The sequence below is a fragment of the Raphanus sativus genome, unplaced genomic scaffold, assembly GCF_000801105.2.
Source record: "Raphanus sativus cultivar WK10039 unplaced genomic scaffold, ASM80110v3 Scaffold2104, whole genome shotgun sequence".
Lineage (NCBI taxonomy): Eukaryota > Viridiplantae > Streptophyta > Magnoliopsida > Brassicales > Brassicaceae > Raphanus > Raphanus sativus.
In genome coordinates, this window is record NW_026617413.1 from 1 (window position 1) to 17376 (window position 17376).

The window sequence follows — 17376 nt, forward strand, 5'->3', positions numbered from 1 at the left end:
GGCGGGCCGACGAAATCGATCAGGAAACCGAATCTTGAGGAGATCCTCAGGCGTCTGCTTAGTTCATTGAAGCCTGAGACGTTCCAAGGAGCTATCAAAGCCATCAACGAGAGGATCCTCTCGGTTCTTGATGATTCAGGGTCTGGAAGAGTAGACATGGGTATGTTCTACGCGGTGATCGCTCCCTTATGCGGTGGACACTCAGACAAACGCAAGAGAGTTGCTTTCGAGGCGCTTCTCTGGAGACCGGTCAACGAAGGAAGCTCGCAGATCACTAAAACCGACGCGGACAAGTACATCAAGCTGCTGAGAGCTATCTACATTCCGTCCCACGGGATGAGCGAGATGCTGGAAGTTCACGGAGAAGAAGAAGGAGCTGGTTCCTCCGTGACGGTAACGTTTAATCAGTTTCTAGCCATGTTCGAGGATCCTGACTGGGGGTTTGGTATCATGTCCACGATACTTAAGCTGGAGGGGAACGATAGGAACCGGCATGGGAACCATGTGTGTTCGGTTTGTCGGTATCCGATCATTGGGTCTCGGTTTAAGGAAGTGAAAGCCCGGTTTAGTTTGTGTAACCAGTGTTACAGCGAAGGGAAGGTTCCGCCTTCGTTTAAACAGGAGGAGTACAGGTTCAGAGAGTATGGGAGTGAAGCTGAAGCTATGAAAGCTAAGTGTGTTTGTTTCTCAGGGCAGTCTCATAAGAAACCGATAGCTGCTTGAAAAAAAAGAAAACTAACTCTTTATCACGTTTTTTATTCGAATCTTTTGTAACTTTTTTATTTATTTATTAGAACTTTTGTGTGCATAGTTTGGAACTTTGGAAGTGTATGATGATGTTGAGAGTGTGCAAGAGATTACAACATTTTATCTGATATTCTCGTTATGCAGTAATAGTCAGGTGCGATGTCAAAAAATAAATAAAAATAGTTCAGGTGATTGGACGACGTATAGGAAGATGACGCGTGTGGTTTTGTGCTTCCCGCGTTATTGACAGTTACACTGTTAACAGACCTATGCTCTATTGAAGGCTAAGAGACATCTTTTGCTTCTCTTATAACTTTCCCCCGCTCTACATTCTCAGCGCTGCGACGATTTTGATAAACCCTAACTCCTCAATCGCCTTTCGTCCAATTCTGGGTGGCGATGGAGGCGATTCCTCCATCCAACGAAGGTAATCAAATCAGTCCGATGAATCTTTCTCTCATGGTGGAGTCTGTGTTTCGGTGCGATCTTGGGATCAGATTACAGATTTTAGATTGAAAATTTTCAGTTTCTTTTCGCAGAGGTGACTTTTAATTTGCGTGTTGCAACTCTAAATAGTGTTGTTATCTTTGATTGATTGTTCATCTGAAAATAGTTGACAACATGGAGGAAGACGTTGACGACGAAGCTTCTTCTGATGGAGATTCAGTCGACTCTGAGTTTCAAGGTATGTTTTCGTTGCTGAAGATTGTATAGTATCTTCTTCTTCTTCTTTTACGAGTTCTTTGGTTTCAACGTGTTATTGATAAGCAGTTTCTTTGTTAGAGATAGATAGCGTCTGTCTTTGCTGTGTATCATACAAACATTATTGTTAATTCATTCTTGGGTACACCTGCTTATTGTTATCATGTAAGATCTTAGTCCTGAAAACAGTTGCTGATGATATTCATTATGTGAACATAGCCGAGGAGGAGAAGGAGAAGGAGCTCCTTCCCCTGATCCAGTTCCTGCCCCTGCCAAATCCTGTCCCTGTCCCTGTTGATGACCCTGCTCCTGCACCTGTGCCTGTGCTGCCAAAGGGCACTAAAAGAAAAGCCTCCAGAGAGAAAGGCAAGCTGTTGTGGGAGATCTGGGAACAAGAAGATCAGAAATTGGTTGATGAACATAAGACAGAGGATGGAGATTTGGATCATCTGAATAATGTGATCACTGTAACTGCCGAGCCGCCTCCTGATTTGATCATGCCACTGTTAAGGTACCAAAAGGAGTTTTTAGCGTGGGCGATAAAACAGGAACAGTCAGTTGTTGCAGGAGGCATTCTCGCAGATGAGATGGGGATGGGGAAAACCATACAAGCCATCTCTCTTGTTCTTGCCAGACGTGAAGCTGCCAGGGCTCTGTTTAGAGAAGCAGTGGGGTGCACCCTTGTAATTTGTCCGCTTGCTGCTCTTTCTCACTGGTCAGATGAGATTGAGCGGTATACATCCCCCGGTAGCACCAAGGTCCTTGTATACCATGGGCCTAAGAGAGACAAGAATGCTGAAGAGTTCAAGAAGTACGACTTTGTATTGACAACTTATCCTACCGTTGAGAGTGAATACAGGGGATGCATCGTGTCGCTCAAGGAGCAGTGTGAATATTGCAACAAGTGGTTTTATCCTGCGAAGCTTGTTAACCACAAAAGTTATTATTGTGGGCCTTCGGCTGTGGAAACGAGTAAACAATCTAAGCAAAAGAAGAAGAAGATCCCTGACGCAGGGAAGAAGTCTATTTTGCACTCTATTAAGTGGAATCGGATCATCTTGGATGAGGTCTATACAATATCTTTTTACAGTACCATTGAAAAAGGCTTGATTTATGGATCTGATATTGGTTCTTTATGCCAGGCTCATATCATCAAAGAAAGACATAGGAACACTGCGAAAGCTGTTTTTGCTTTGAAGGCTTTCTATAGATGGGCTTTGAGCGGTACACCTCTCCAGAGTAATGTTGGAGATCTTTACTCCCTGGTTAGTTAAATCTTTGCTCAAGTTTATCTGTAGCACGTAAATATTATCGCTGATTCTACTATTTTGTTTTCCTCAGATTCGCTTCCTGCAGATTCGTCCATACTCGTATTACTTTTGCAAGGACTGTGACTGTAGAATTCTTGATTACACGTAATTTTTTTTATACCACATTTGATTCTAGCTATTCTATTCCTCCTTTCTCTTCTGTTTCATAGATCTCCTTTTGTCTGCTGATTTTTGATTGCAGTTCGCATGTAAGCTGTAGCAACTGCACTCATAATGCAGTCCGACATTTCTGTTGGTGGAACAAAGTAACTTTGAGTTGCTACTTTCTTTATATATACCAATTTTTTATAAAGCATGATTACCATTTTATACTGTTCCTCCTAACCTTCTGGTTATTGCTATCTTCAATCTTGCTAGAATGTGGCCAAAATTTACGGAAACGTGGAGCGGGAAAAGCGAGCCATGATATTACTTAAGCACAGAGTTCTGAAAGACATCTTCCTAAGACGTACTAAATTGGGCCGTACAGCTGATCTTTCCCTTCCTCCTAGAGTCGTATGTTCCGTTGTCTCCCCTGTCTGATGTTAAATGAAACTCGGCGTGGTTGCTTCCTTGCTTGATCGTAACACGTAGATTTTACTTTCTTGTAGATCACTCTGAGGCGGGATGCACTAGATATAAAAGAGTCTGATTACTATGAATCACTATACAAAGACATTAAAGCGCAATTTAATACGTTAAGTACCTTCTATTCTACTGTCTTTTGCTCCTTGGCTCGTGTAACATGATTTTATTATTTAACTGTGCCGTGTGCCTTTCTGTTTGCAGGTACGTTGAGGCTGGGACATTAATGAAAAACTATACAAATGTATTTGTTCTTCTCATTCGTCTGAGACAGGTATCTGGCATATACAGTTTTCTGGTTCAACTAACCAGCCAAATACACCTTCTGGATGATATATAGATTGAAGGTTTATGATGTATTTTCTCCGCAATTTTTGCAGGCTGCTGATCATCCATACCTTGTGGTGTATTCACAATCTCGTGGTGCTGATGCTAACTTGAATGATGAGCACAAAATGGAGCACGAATGCGGTCTCTGCCACCAACCGGCTGAGGACAACGTTGTAAGTGTATCAATTTTCTCAATCTATTGCTATCTTGCTGCATCTGGACTCTGGTTTCTTTTTACATTTTGATCAGGAGTCAGTTCACAAAAAAAGGGCCAGGAGTCTATCAGATTTGTATTACTGGACGAACCTTTTCGATTAATATTTTGTTTCGTTTTTTAACTGTGAAGGTGACTTCTTGTGGACATGAGTTCTGTAAAGCTTGTTTGATTGATTTCTCTGCATCCCTGGGAAGCTTCAGCTGCCCGACATGCTTGGAACTACCGACTATGGATTGGACTACCGACGCTGACACAGAGCAACAGGCGGAAAGCAAGACAACGCCAAAAGGATTTAGAGCCTCAAGCATCTTAAATCTGATAAAGCTCGATGATTTTCAGACAAGTACAAAGATAGAGGCTTTGGTAGGTGCTCTTGAATATTTACAGCTTCAACTATTCCTGTTAAGTTTCGATGGCATTTTGAGCCATTTCCTTGTTTTCTTTAACCATGTCGTCGTGGTCATGTTTGTACGCAGAGGGAAGAAATCAGATTCATGGTTGAAAGAGATGGGTCTGCCAAAGCAATAGTTTTCAGCCAGTTCATATCCTTTTTGGATCTGATAAACTACGCCCTTGGGAAGGTAAATATCACAACTATTAGTTAACATTTGTTTTTAAAACAGAATGAAACACTGTTTTGTTTGCTTTTGCAACACAGTGTGGGGTTAGTTGCGTCCAACTAGTGGGAACAATGTCCAAGGCAGCTAGAGATATTGCCATCAATAAATTCAGAGAAGATCCAGATTGCAAAATTTTCTTGATGAGTTTGCAAGCGGGAGGGGTTGCTCTCAACTTAACAGTCGCTTCACATGTAAGTGCCCTAGTTAACAAGTATTGGATGGAGCGATGGATGCGTTCAAAAAACATGCTCTAGCATTTGGTTGTTTGTGGGGGAAAAACTCTGTAGGTGTTCATGATGGATCCGTGCTGGAACCCAGCGGTTGAGAGGCAAGCACAGGACAGGATACATAGGATCGGACAGTACAAGCCAATCAGGTTACACTTTTGTTCTCCTTGGATCTCTATATTGGTGTGTACCGTAAGAATAATCTTTGGATACATGTCTTACAGGATTGTGAAATTCATAATAGAGAACACAGTGGAGGAAAGGATTCTGAAGCTTCAAAAGGACAAGGAACTTTTGTTTGATGGTTCTCAGGGGGGCATAGGAACTTGGACAGCAGAAGATATTAGGTTTCTGTTTACCACCTAACTGAATCTATCAGAATACAAACGTTTTTGTATATGTATGATCATAAGACATTTGATGATGACGCACTCATCTATGAGTTGATAACTCTCTTGCAAGAGATTACAACATTTCTCTGATGAAATCAAGGTTAAGTGTGTCCTTAACAATGAGAAACAAACCGAGAAATATCACAAGCAAGATTCCAGACGACATGATCCCTTGTTCAACCTCTAACGGTAGCTTCCTCCCACCTCTAGCCGCTTCCAACAAGATCAAAGCCAAAGTTCCACCATCTAGAGCCGGTAACGGCAACAGGTTGACCACAGCAAGGTTTAGATTCAGCAATGCCGCAAACTGGTAAAGCCCGTCCGCGTTTGATTTCGCTACTTCAGCTCCTACCGCAATGATGGCAACAGGACCAGCGACTTGACCAGCGGTTTGAGAGAAGTTGAGAAAAGTCTTTTTCAAACTGTCCAAAACGTTGTAAGAGAGACCAAAGAACTCTCTACCGACGAAACTAAAAGTCTCCGTTACGTTCTTCGGTTTCACCTTCGAGAATCTCACGTTCGGTGATAGCTGAACACCGAGTCTCCCCGTCCCGTCGAAACTCTTATCAGGCGTGATCATGATCTCGAAACCTTCTTTACCTCTTTGGACCCTGAGCAAAACACTGTGATTCGGATTGCTCTTCACCACGTCAGCAACCTTGGAAACGGAGTCAGAACCGAAGCTTGTTAACTCACTGCCATCAACGGCTAAGATAACGTCTCCAGGAAGCAATCCATCACGAGCAGCAGCAGAGGAAGACTTAACGTCAGGAACAAGAACTCCTGGAAACGCTTCTTGCACCGGTAAGCCAACGAACACAACTTGAGCGAAGATTATAGCGTAAGCGAAGATCACGTTAGCTACGATTCCAGCTGAGACCACAACCACTCTGTCCCAAATCGGTCGGTTCTTGAGGAGGTTTTTGTCGTCTAGAGGGATCCCACTGTTCGGATCGTTGTCAGGGAAGCCGACAAACCCGCCTAGAGGAAACGCTCTAAGAGAGTATTCCACGTTGTTGGAGTTGAACTTAGCTAGAATCGGACCGAACCCTATCGCGAACTTGCTTACATGTATGCCTTGGAGATAAGCTGCTAAGAAGTGTCCTGTTTCGTGGACGACTATGATCGCTGTGAGAACAGCTGAAGCTTCGAGGACTGACTCGAAGCTTCCGATGTCGAGTCCAGCGAGAGCTCGTGGTTTGTAACTGATCCTTTCACCATCGAATGGGTTTCTTTTGTTGCTGAACAAAGCTCTGTTCTTGGTGTAGAAGAGGCTGTGGTTTGAGAAAGTGGAGGAAAGGTGAGATTTTGGGAGATGATGGGTTTTGGATTGGTTGTTTAGATTGGAGAGAGAGTGAGGTATTCGATGAGAGATTGGAGAAGATGAGATGTTTAATAGCATGGTTTCTTCGTGAGGTTTGGAGATTTGAGTGTGTAAGGAGAAGAGGAACTATAGAAGCCATTGAAAAACAGAGGAGATAAAGAAAACACATGTGTGTGTGCTCTGTCTCTTGTATGTGGATGGGATTGAAGACACAACTACACTCGGTTCTTATTTGTTTTTGGTGACAAAATTAAAAAATATTAGTTGGAGAACCTTATGGGCTTTTAGGCTTGTGCAAACCTTTGTGATCTCTTATGGGCTCATTTAGTCTATATTTGAACCTCAGGCTCAGTTTGTTTGCTTTGATCTAATCATGGTGATTACTTGATTTTATTAGAAAAATGCTCAGAATTTGGAGTTCTGAAATCAAGAATCACTCTATTTTAGAGCATTTTTAATGTAACTTCTTTTTTTCAAATCAGAATAGTACAATTAAGTTTACTTCATTCTCACAATTTTAAAGTGAATTTCTGAAGTAATGAACAAAAATACAAACACTATTTTATGGAATAAACTTATTTTAATTCTGTTATTATGGAATGAAAATGAAATAAGATTAGAGTTTTTCTTACTTCAGACTTCATTTTAAAATGAAATATAGACTGATGATATAAATACTCTTAGACAGTGCTGAAAAAAGGATTGGTTCTATAGAACAGAACAGTATTATAAAGTTCAATAAAAAAAAAAAAATTTGCCCAAAAAAAAAAAGTTCAATAAAATTAAATCGACATTTTTATGTTTTGGTTATTTAGCCAAAAAATTGAACTATTTTATTTATTTTGGCTCCTGGATGGACCAAAGCTCAATCTAATCATCAAAGTTGGATCATCTGCAAATTAATCTTTCTTTTTCGCCGACATACGACAAATATTTTGTTAATGCTATTTTCTTCAAAACTAGCTACTTACTACAGTATATGAAAGAAGAAAACAAAAACATGCATGGAATAGAAAAGTCATGAACAAAACAACGGCCATTATATTTTTCTTTACCTTTATACTTGTGGAACATGATTGTATTTTAGGTGTTTAATTAACAAAACTGATTGTCGACCTCTCATCATCTAGTTAGGTTGCCCTTTCAAATACTTTCTTGTTAAAATTTATTGGTTTCTTTTTGCAATTTTATAAGAAAATGCTTTAGTTAACGAGATATCTATTTTTTAATCCACACTTTATTGCTCTTCTCTAATACTTAGACGAAAAGGAGACCAGGTTCAACGAACCTGTAACTTTAAAGTCTGCATAATCCTTTTTCTATTTTCTGTATGGCTGTCGCCATGATTTTCCGACGTAAGCATGCTTAAAAAGACGAAATATAATTATATATACAGTCCTATTTCATTTTCGAAAAGAACTAATTAAAAAAGAAAGTAGTACATAGCTTTCCATCTACTTTCTTGCAATTAAAATATAAGTTGGTGAGAGTTTTCTTTTCATAAGTCCTAACGTATCACCACCATATAATGCATATATATGGTTTGAGAAGAGAGTTAAAGAGAGAGAAATGATCCCTATGCCTTCTCCGGAGACTCATCATCACTTCATTTTCGATCGTATGTCTCCCGTTTCATCTATAACTTTCTTCATTTAAACGATCAGCTGGTTGTTACCATTTTATATTTTCATATATAGCTAGCTTGGATATCTACTTCTTTTTTTTTGGTAAAAATGTAAAGATTGCTTGGATATCTACTTTATGCTCCATACATATACATGTGCATGGCATTAATACATTTTTTGTTGGACATCATCAATCAGGATCGAAGGATGTTGAAGAACAAGTGAAGCGCATAGATCAGTACAGCTTATACATGCTGGCAAATGATTGATGAAGATCAGAGAAATATCAATCTGGATTTACTAGTTGATGCATGGTATTGGGTTTGGGTTTGAGTATGATGACATCTCTTTTCTTAAGGTTGCTTTGAAGAAAAGGATGGGAGATGCCCATGCCTTGAGTCTGGAGGCAAGTAAATGATCACCAGTTCCCCCTTTCAAAACTTCAATCTCTTCGTCGTTAAACACGAATACTGTTACATGAATCCATCTTTTATTTTTTATACAAAAACTCAGGGGTTTCTTTCATCGTTTATGCTTTTATTATCTGTAGTGTATAGCTAGGGAATCCCCAAAAAGATAGAAAGAAAAGCATCTAGGCAAAAGATTAATTATATCGTTTGCATGTTTTAACAGAAACCCATATGTTCAGATCAGCTGTATAGATGTTAATATATGTGATACATCTGTGTTTATGCTTCTATGCATCAGTTGCAAATTCTAATGTTTAGGATAGTCACATTGTGTTATATTCTTCTGAAGACGCTGATGTTTCATATCACAAATCATTGGATATAAATATGTCTAATGTAAAAAGAAATGTCTAATGTAATGCTCACAAGGTTTACCCTTGTAAACGTACTTATAGAAAATTCATGAAATCGCTCTTTGTTGTTAAACTTTGGGTTCATAGATGAAATCTCTAACACAGTGAGATATCTAGAAATCAAAACCAGAGCTGATCCACGGTATGGTAGCGTCAAGATCAGAGTAGGACCTGAGACTTCAGGGGCCCATTCAAAATATAAAAAAGTATTTGTTGATTACTCAATATTTTCACAAATTTTTACAAACAAAAAAATTGTTTAAAAATCATAATTATCATAGACTTCTTAAAAAAGTACTTCTATATTAGTGAGTAACTGAATACCAACTTCATTAGAGAATTTTTTTAGCATGATAACATAAGTTTATGAATCATTTTGTTACTATTTACAAATTATTTTCATCAACTTTGTGTCCTATATTTAATATTTGCTATGTATATATATATATATCTATCTATATCTATAGTGATATACAATTATTATGTAACAAATATTTTTTAAAAATGTGGGGCCCCATTCATCAAAATGTTTCACTCCAATCTGTCCAAGTCCGGCTCTGGTCAAGATCAACGTTTTTCTATAATGGGTTTGTCATAGTTGTTGGCACATGCTTCAACCGGTTGTCTCATTTTTTCCTCCAATGCCGACTCTTGAAACTTGTATAATATACTTAAGGACCTTAATAATACAAAAATGGAATAAAATCTGAGGGTCACTTCTAATGGTTAAGACATCAAAAACGTGTCTAACCTTTTTCTCGCCATGGACATTCCTGAAGTAACATGGATAAAAGCCCACTCATGTATCCAACTAAACATACGGAAGACCACGTGGTAGTCAGGCCCTGTCTGTCAACCAAATATGATTTTCATGATGTAAATTGTAAACTAAACTTTATGTTTCTGACTTGCAAATATATGTCTTTCTGTTTTTCTTTTCTTAAATTTCTAAATTCTAAATGAATGTTTCCAAATTATTGCGTAAGAAGAGCAATTTTTCTTTTTGTTTTAAGAAGAGCAAAATAGGCAAAGATTATCAAAATACTGTATTAAGATTTTTCCCCATATTTGAGCATGAAATACGGGATACTATTTAGGATATTTCTCATCATTTTAGCAAAAAAAAAAAAAAAAAAAAAGATATTTCTCATCATCTAATTTTTCTTCCTGATAAAGTAAAAAAATTAACCAATTATAAAGGACTTCTTCGTGTTGATAAATTAAACTTTATATTAAATGAAAGTTGGATAAATCTAACAAAACAAAGGGAAATTGCCTAATATGTGTTCGTTCGTGCGGGTAGGAAGCTGACACGTGTGACCTAGTGTTTCCCGCCGTAATCGACAGTTGCACACTCACTCCCCTCCCCTTTATTAAATACCCTCACGACGATTTGGATATAAACCCTAAAACGCGTTCTCACTCAGAAATCGAAATCGAGTTTGCTGCGCGAATATGGAGCTTCGTTCTCGCAATAAGCGCTCTCTTCCATCCAACCAAGGTACTCTCGATTTCCCCAACAACCACCACCGTAACTACTACTCTCTGTTTCCTCCGATCGTCTCCGTTTTCCCGATTGTCAGAACAATAGATCTAAGCGCTACTCTCACATTGTTTTATTGTAAGTATAATTATCTTTCCGTGTTCTTCTTATGAAACAGAGAATCTCTACGAAGACGAAGTCGATGAAACACATGTTGCTATAATTTCTTCAGATGACGATTCAAACGACTCTGAGTTTCAAGGTAAATCTGTTTTAACTTTTTACTGATAACTTTTTTACTATTTTGCTTGCGACATAAACTCTAATTATACTAATAGAATCGTTCATTAGTCAAAACTAGCAAAAGTAGTTTCAGAGGATATTTAAATGATATATGAACAATGAACATAGGCGATGAAGAGGAGGATAAGGAAGATGATGATGATGATGGTAATGATGATTTACCAAATCATATACCCGCCCCGGCTCCTCCCCCTGTCCCTGCTTTTGTGCCATTGCCATTGCCATTGCCATTGCCAAGAGGCATTAAAAGGAAGAGCACACGTGTCACCAGAGAGAAAGGCACCCTCTTGTGGGAGATTTGGGAGAAAGAGGATCAGAGATGGATCACCGAACACATGACAGAGGACGTCGACTTGAATCAGCAGAACACATTAATCGCCGAAACCGCCGAGCCGCCTTCCGATCTGATCATGCCCTTACTAAGGTACCAGAAGGAGTTCTTAGCGTGGGCTTCGAAGCAGGAGCAATCAGTAAAGGGAGGCATTCTTGCGGACGAGATGGGGATGGGGAAAACCATACAAGCCATCTCTCTCGTTCTCGCCAAGCGTGACGTCGACAGGGCGGCTGTTTGTAAAGAAGCGGTGGGGTGCACGCTTGTGCTTTGTCCTCTCGTTGCTGTCTCTCAGTGGTTGAGCGAGATCGAGAGGTTTACATCCCCCGGAAGCACCAAGGTGCTTGTGTACCATGGGGCGAAGCGTGAGAAGAATGCTGAAGAGTTCAAGAAGTATGACTTTGTGTTGACGACTTATTCGACCGTTGAGAATGAGTTCAGGAAGTGCATGATGTCTCCCAAGGAGCAGTGTGAGTATTGCAACAAGTCGTTTTATCCTGCCAAGCTTATTATACACAATAAGTATTTTTGTGGGCCCCACGCTGTGAGAACGAGTAAACAGTCTAAGCAGCAGAAGAAGAAGGTCGCTACAGCGGCTGCTACGTCGTCCAAGCAAGGCAAGGAAGGTGATGAAGGAGAAGGTAGCAAGACGAAGCGATCCAGGAAGAAGAGTAAAAAAGCATTAGAGGAAGATCAGCTTGGTTCGGTGGATAGAAAGAAGTCTCTTTTGCATTCTATTACGTGGAACCGGATCATTTTGGATGAGGTGAGTACAAGACTTGTCTCTTTTTGTTTTTTGTCAGATATTAAGTGGCTTGATTTTATAGATATGACTTTGGTTACTATCTATACCAGGCTCATTACATCAAAGAAAGGCGTAGCAACACTGCGAGAGCTGTTTTTGCTTTGGAGGCTACCTATAGATGGGCTTTGAGTGGTACTCCGTTGCAGAATCGTGTTGGAGAGCTTTACTCTCTGGTTTGTTAGTCTTATCTATGGCACTTAAACACTATCGCCAACATCGCTGACTTTAACTATTTTGTTTTCCTCAGATTCGCTTCCTGCAGATTCGTCCATACTCGTATTACTTTTGCAAGGACTGTGACTGTAGAATCCTTGATTACACGTAATTTTTTACCAAATCCTAGATTCCTAACTATTTTCTCCTTTCTCTTCAGTTTTATTAGCTCATAATAATGTCTGCTGTTTGATCTCCTTTTGTCTGCTGCCTTTGATTGTAGTGCGCATGTAAGCTGCAGCAGCTGCACTCATAATGCAGTGCGGCATTTCTGTTGGTGGAACAAGGTAAACTATGAGTTGCCACTTTCTTTATATTTACCACATTTTGTAAAGCAGGATCACCATTTTATACTGGTCTTGTCTAGTCCTTATGATTTTTTTTTGTTATTTCCAATCTTGCTAGTATGTGGCCAGACCAATAACAGCATATGGAGGCCACGAAGTGGGTAAGAGAGCCATGGTTTTGCTTAAACACAAAGTTCTGAAAGACATCCTCATAAGACGTACTAAGCTGGGCCGGGCAGCTGATCTTGCCCTTCCTCCTAGATTCGTATGTTGCTTTGTCTCTCTTGTCTGATTTAAATGAAGCTCACTATTGTTGCTTCCTAGCTTCACCTTTACATATAAGTTCTACTTCTTGTAGATCACATTGAGGCGGGATTCACTAGATATAAAAGAGTTTGATTACTATGAATCACTATACCAAAACAGCCAAGCGCAATTTAATACGTTAAGTACCTTCCGTTCTATATGCTTTTCCACTCTTTTGCTCCTTTGTTCATGTAATAGAATTTTATTATTGACTGTGCCATGTACATTTCTGTGTTGCAGGTATATTGAGGCTGGGACATTGATGAATAACTATGCACATATATTTGATCTTCTCACTCGTCTGAGACAGGTGTGTGACATCTACAGTTCTCTGGCTTGGCTAATAACCAACCAATGCACTTTCAGGATGATATGGGTATAGGTTTGTGATGTATTTTCTCTGTAATCTTTTTTTGCAGGCTGTTGATCATCCATACCTTGTGGTGTATTCCGCTTCTAGTGGAGAAAACGCTAACTTGAATAGTGAGAACAAAAAGGAGCAAGAGTGCGGTCTCTGCCACGAACCGGCTGAGGACAGTGTTGTAAGTGTATCAGTTTTTTCGATCTTTTTTAATTTCTCTTTATCTTGTCACTTAGTTTCTCAGTAACCTATACTTTGTTCAGGAATCTGTTAGACTTCTATTGCTGGACTAACTTGTTGGATTAATATTTTCTTTGATTTTTAACTGTGAAGGTAACTTCCTGTGCACACGTGTTCTGTAAAGCTTGTTTGATTGATTTCTCTGCATCCCTGGGACAAGTCAGCTGCCCGACATGCTCAAAACTACTGACTGTGGATTGGACTACCAAAGCTGGCACAGAGCAACATGCAAACAAGACAACACTAAAAGGATTTAGAGCCTCAAGCATCTTAAATCGGATAAAGCTCGATGATTTTCAGACAAGTACAAAAATAGAGGCTTTGGTATGTGCTCTTAAATATATGTCTCTCCTCTTCAAATAGTGCACCCTGTTAAGTTTCTTTGGCACTTTGAGCCCTTTCTTTATAACCATGTTGTGATCATGTTTGTATGCAGAGGGAAGAAATAAGGTTCATGATTGAAAGAGATGGGTCTGCTAAAGCAATAGTTTTCAGCCAGTTCACATCCTTTTTGGATCTGATAAATTACACCCTCGGGAAGGTAAATATTAAGAGCATCCTACTCTACTCCGGCTATGTTATTCTTCAACATTGGTTTTAATCAGACTTTTTTTATTACAACACAGTGTGGGGTTGGTTGCGCTCAACTGGTGGGAAGCATGTCCATGGCAGCTAGAGATGCTGCCATCAATAAATTCAAAGAAGATCCAGATTGCAGAGTTTTCTTAATGAGTTTGAAAGCTGGAGGAGTTGCTCTCAACCTAACAGTCGCCTCACATGTAAGTGTCTAGATAGATAACAACTATGGAGAGATATGCCCCTATTCAAAATTTGTTCTCCACATTGGTTAAAACTCTGTAGGTGTTCATGATGGACCCGTGGTGGAACCCAGCGGTTGAGAAGCAAGCGCAGGACAGAATACATAGGATCGGACAGTACAAGCCGATCAGGTTACGCTTTAGTTCTCCTAGGAACTCTATATTTGTTGGTGAATGTACGTAAGAATAATCTTTGGATACATGTGTTATAGGGTTGTGAGATTCATAATAGAGAACACAGTGGAGGAAAGGATCCTTAAGCTTCAAAAGAAGAAGGAACTTGTGTTTGAAGGGTGAGTAATAGATTCCCTACTTCTGTTTCTATTTCCGAACATAAAACTATTATAACTTGAGGTTATCATGAACACTCTTTTTGTGTCATTACAGGACCGTTGGTGGTTCTCAGGAAGCCATAGGAAAGTTGACCGCAGAAGACATGAGGTTTCTGTTTACCACCTAACTTAATCTAGTAACAACAAAAAGTATTCGTGTGTATAAATTAATCATAAGATATGCTACCGTAAACCCGTTTTCACCTTTGTTTTATCTAAGACATTTGATGATGTAGCCATTGATGATAGTCTCTTGCAAGGAATGTGTTTTAATAGTTGAATGAGGTTTAGTAGTATAATAAGGTAGGTTTTCAAACCTGTCAATTATTTTATCAAATGATAATTAGATTTGTGTGGAAGCAAAGACATAAATGAATGAATCATCAAAATGACCTAACCAAAGCTTTACACACAAGAAAAAAGAAGAAAAAAAAAAGAGTGAAAGTGCGAATCCTTAACAAAGATTCGTAAGGAATCTTTTTCAGTTTGCATAAACACTCGACGTGACCAACTAACCAACCAACAAACCAGTTTGGGCGGTTCGGCATCTTTTGTCGCCTTCATTTCTCACTTTCCATACAAGCTAAAATCATTGCAGTCCACAAATCCTCCTTTAGTATGCTTACCACAAATCTCACTCTTTTACCTAACTACTTCGCTTCATCTAGTTTCATACAGTTGTAGTCACAAAACATATTGGCAAAAAACTCATACCATTTCTGGCATATATGCTTGGTCTATAGGGAGCGTTTAGACGTAAAATGTCAAAGTTCAACGTCACATTTGTTTTCACTATATTTGTTTAATAATAATCAACAACATAACTTTGGGATCATGGGAATTTTTTTTCAAAAAAAAAATGATGAATTAGTAAATGTATGTACATGAATTTGATCTAGGTCTCAAACATTCTAACCTACTTACATTCATTCAAATTCAAAATTTTCAATTACCATAAAACAATTTTCACTAAATTCAAAATAATCAACACAGCCTCATCATGTGACCGACTAATCATTATTCCGTCGAACCGTGATCCAATCTTCACCGCCCATATCCCACGTGGGATCCACCACAGCCTGACCAATCCAGCTTAGTACTCCAATTCTCTCCTCGTGGCACTCCCACCAGCTTGGACGCTCCTCCTCTTCCACTGACCTCCAGAACATTTGATCCGTCACGCTTGTCGGTGAGTTCGTAACCAAACCCGTTACCAGTTCCGGTTCAGTATCCGGTTTGGTTATCAAGAACGGATGGTTTAATAATTGCGTCGCTGTCCATCTCTCCTTCGCATCTCTTCTCAAACACTTTCCCAAAAAATCCTTTGCTTGTTCCGTAAGCGAGGAAGGCAGCTCAGGCGACTCACCCATATAACCGACCCGGTAGAGAACCGAAACCGGGTTGGTCGAATCCGCCCCACTCCACGGAGGCAAACCGGTGACCATCTCTATCACCGTACACCCCAACGCCCAAACGTCACTCTCCTTCCCTTGCCTCTCTCCACGCGCCACCTCCGGCGCCATAAAAGCCGGAGTTCCTCTAACCGGTTCGGTCAACTCCGGTTCGACCCACTTCGCGCAGCCGAAGTCGGCGATCTTGGCCTCTCCGTTCGCTCCGACGAGCACGTTGCTCGCCTTGATGTCGCAATGCGCGATCCCCTTCGAGTTATGAACGTACTCCAGACCAAGAAGTATCTGGCGCGTGTAGCTCACCACCCGAGGCTCGTCGATGAAACCGCCGTTCTTGGCCGCCACGTCGGCCAGCGTTCCGTACGGTGCGTACTCCATGAGAAGGTTGTAAGTAGCTAAGGCCTCTTTCGTAACTTCGCATCCTCTGTATCCGATGACGTAAGGAGAATTTAGAGAGGAGAGGATTTTAGCTTCTCTTTGCAAAAACTCCGACTGGTGAAACTCGGCAGATTTCACGGCGATGGTTTCCCCGGAGTCTTGACAAGTGGCAGAGTATACGGTGGCTGAGGAGCCACGGCCTAATGGTTTTCCTCTCGTCCAATTCATTTATTGTTTGTTTGTTAATGTTTGTTTGCTTTCACTCTGTTATCTCAGAGAAGGTATATATATAAGGAAGGGAAATGATATTTTTCATTTATTTTCTTTGTAATTAGAGAAAGTGTATACTTTTGGTAACATCGAGTTTTAACTACCAACGCGAAAATAAAATGGAATAAGTAATTGTATAAGATGATGTCGTCTGTACACGTGGAGTTTTGAGAAAAAAGTCGATTACCAATTTTTTGTGATTATATAACAAACAAAATGTGTATAAAGGAGAAACTCAAGAAACGTGAGCAAAGAGGAGTGAGGTGGCAGTGAACGTATCTAACGAAAGGTTCGATAAGAAGTGACGTGACACTTGGTTAGGAATGGTAGAGTGCTTATTGGTCTTTCTAACGTCTGTGAGTCTAGAAAGTGATGACGTGTCGAGATTCAGGTAGTCAAATAACTATTTTGTTTCTGTTCCGACCGGAGTTCCGTATATGTCTCGAGCAACGTGTCGTCAGAGTTAGGAGGCTACGAGGTGTCGACAAGTGTCCAAATCTTTCCTTTGGCTTCTTTTAGGTAAACAATACTAGTTTATTCTTTTTTTTTTTTTTTTTTTAAACTAAAAAGGTTAAACCCGGGTCAATGATGACACAATCCTAACCTCCGGGTGGAGGTACAGCCCACAGATAGACCCTCTCCTGGGCATTCAAATGAGTCGAAAGCAATAACTCATATCCGTGTGGCCGATGGAGTTTGAACCCGGATTTACCTTATTGGGTTTCTTAATTCCCTCAAACGCAAAAGAAAGTGATTTATTCTTTATTTTAGGTTCACATGAATTAGGTAACATACAAAAAATATGGAAAGGAGACGTACGGATATTTGTTAGATTTGAAGCTTGGTCGATAGTATTTATGTTCTTAATATTTGGAGATTTTTCGTCACATTTCTTATAAAGATATTTGTAAAAGCAGTAAAATCATAAGCAAAAGCAA

At 39.8% G+C, this 17376-nt stretch overlaps 4 protein-coding genes and 1 long non-coding RNA gene across 5 annotated transcripts; 3 read left to right on the forward strand and 2 right to left on the reverse strand.

Moving 5' to 3' along the window:
• The first annotated feature begins 811 nt into the window (after positions 1 to 811).
• LOC130494247 (ATP-dependent helicase rhp16-like) lies at positions 812 to 5242 on the forward strand. The gene is made up of 16 exons (XM_018635433.2): positions 812 to 901; positions 998 to 1174; positions 1361 to 1432; positions 1669 to 2516; positions 2592 to 2714; positions 2791 to 2864; positions 2962 to 3025; positions 3138 to 3275; positions 3371 to 3456; positions 3549 to 3618; positions 3725 to 3847; positions 4021 to 4254; positions 4368 to 4472; positions 4550 to 4702; positions 4799 to 4887; positions 4963 to 5242. Exons 2-16 carry the CDS (start codon positions 1147 to 1149, stop codon positions 5102 to 5104), a joined length of 2349 nt encoding a protein of 782 aa, XP_018490935.1. The 5' UTR covers positions 812 to 901; positions 998 to 1146; the 3' UTR covers positions 5105 to 5242.
• On the reverse strand, positions 5118 to 6639 carry LOC108861561 (probable membrane metalloprotease ARASP2, chloroplastic). The gene has a single exon (XM_018635459.2). It carries the CDS (start codon positions 6530 to 6532, stop codon positions 5204 to 5206), a length of 1329 nt encoding a protein of 442 aa, XP_018490961.1. The 5' UTR covers positions 6533 to 6639; the 3' UTR covers positions 5118 to 5203.
• Positions 6640 to 7939: 1300 nt separating this feature from the next.
• Positions 7940 to 8952, forward strand: LOC108861568 (uncharacterized). Its single transcript, XR_001950870.2, has 2 exons — positions 7940 to 8072; positions 8278 to 8952. It is a non-coding gene; the product is annotated as an uncharacterized LOC108861568 (long non-coding RNA).
• A 1299-nt stretch (positions 8953 to 10251) lies between these two features.
• LOC108861532 (DNA repair protein RAD16) lies at positions 10252 to 14662 on the forward strand. The gene is made up of 16 exons (XM_018635425.2): positions 10252 to 10403; positions 10564 to 10647; positions 10797 to 11785; positions 11875 to 11997; positions 12072 to 12145; positions 12261 to 12324; positions 12443 to 12589; positions 12683 to 12768; positions 12871 to 12940; positions 13050 to 13172; positions 13325 to 13555; positions 13668 to 13772; positions 13858 to 14010; positions 14093 to 14181; positions 14262 to 14342; positions 14437 to 14662. The coding sequence occupies exons 1-16, from the start codon at positions 10358 to 10360 to the stop codon at positions 14507 to 14509; spliced, it is 2538 nt and encodes an 845-aa protein (XP_018490927.1). The 5' UTR covers positions 10252 to 10357; the 3' UTR covers positions 14510 to 14662.
• A 526-nt stretch (positions 14663 to 15188) lies between these two features.
• LOC108859447 (mitogen-activated protein kinase kinase kinase 18) lies at positions 15189 to 16414 on the reverse strand. The gene has a single exon (XM_018633352.2). It carries the CDS (start codon positions 16394 to 16396, stop codon positions 15392 to 15394), a length of 1005 nt encoding a protein of 334 aa, XP_018488854.1. The 5' UTR covers positions 16397 to 16414; the 3' UTR covers positions 15189 to 15391.
• Between the last annotated feature and the right edge of the window lie 962 nt (positions 16415 to 17376).

Coding starts and splice junctions, on each gene's coding strand:
- LOC130494247 (XM_018635433.2), top strand. CDS start 1,147: ATGGAGGCGATTCCTCCATCCAACGAAG. Junction 2,865..2,961: donor TGTAGAATTCTTGATTACAC/GTAATTTTTTTT, acceptor TTTTGATTGCAG/TTCGCATGTAAGCTGTAGCA. Junction 4,473..4,549: donor TAAACTACGCCCTTGGGAAG/GTAAATATCACA, acceptor TTTGCAACACAG/TGTGGGGTTAGTTGCGTCCA.
- LOC108861561 (XM_018635459.2), bottom strand. CDS start 6,532: ATGCTATTAAACATCTCATCTTCTCCAATCTCTCATCGAATACCTCAC.
- LOC108861532 (XM_018635425.2), top strand. CDS start 10,358: ATGGAGCTTCGTTCTCGCAATAAGCGCTCTCTTCCATCCAACCAAG. Junction 12,146..12,260: donor TGTAGAATCCTTGATTACAC/GTAATTTTTTAC, acceptor CTTTGATTGTAG/TGCGCATGTAAGCTGCAGCA. Junction 12,769..12,870: donor AGCCAAGCGCAATTTAATAC/GTTAAGTACCTT, acceptor TCTGTGTTGCAG/GTATATTGAGGCTGGGACAT.
- LOC108859447 (XM_018633352.2), bottom strand. CDS start 16,396: ATGAATTGGACGAGAGGAAAACCATTAGGCCGTGGCTCCTCAGCCACC.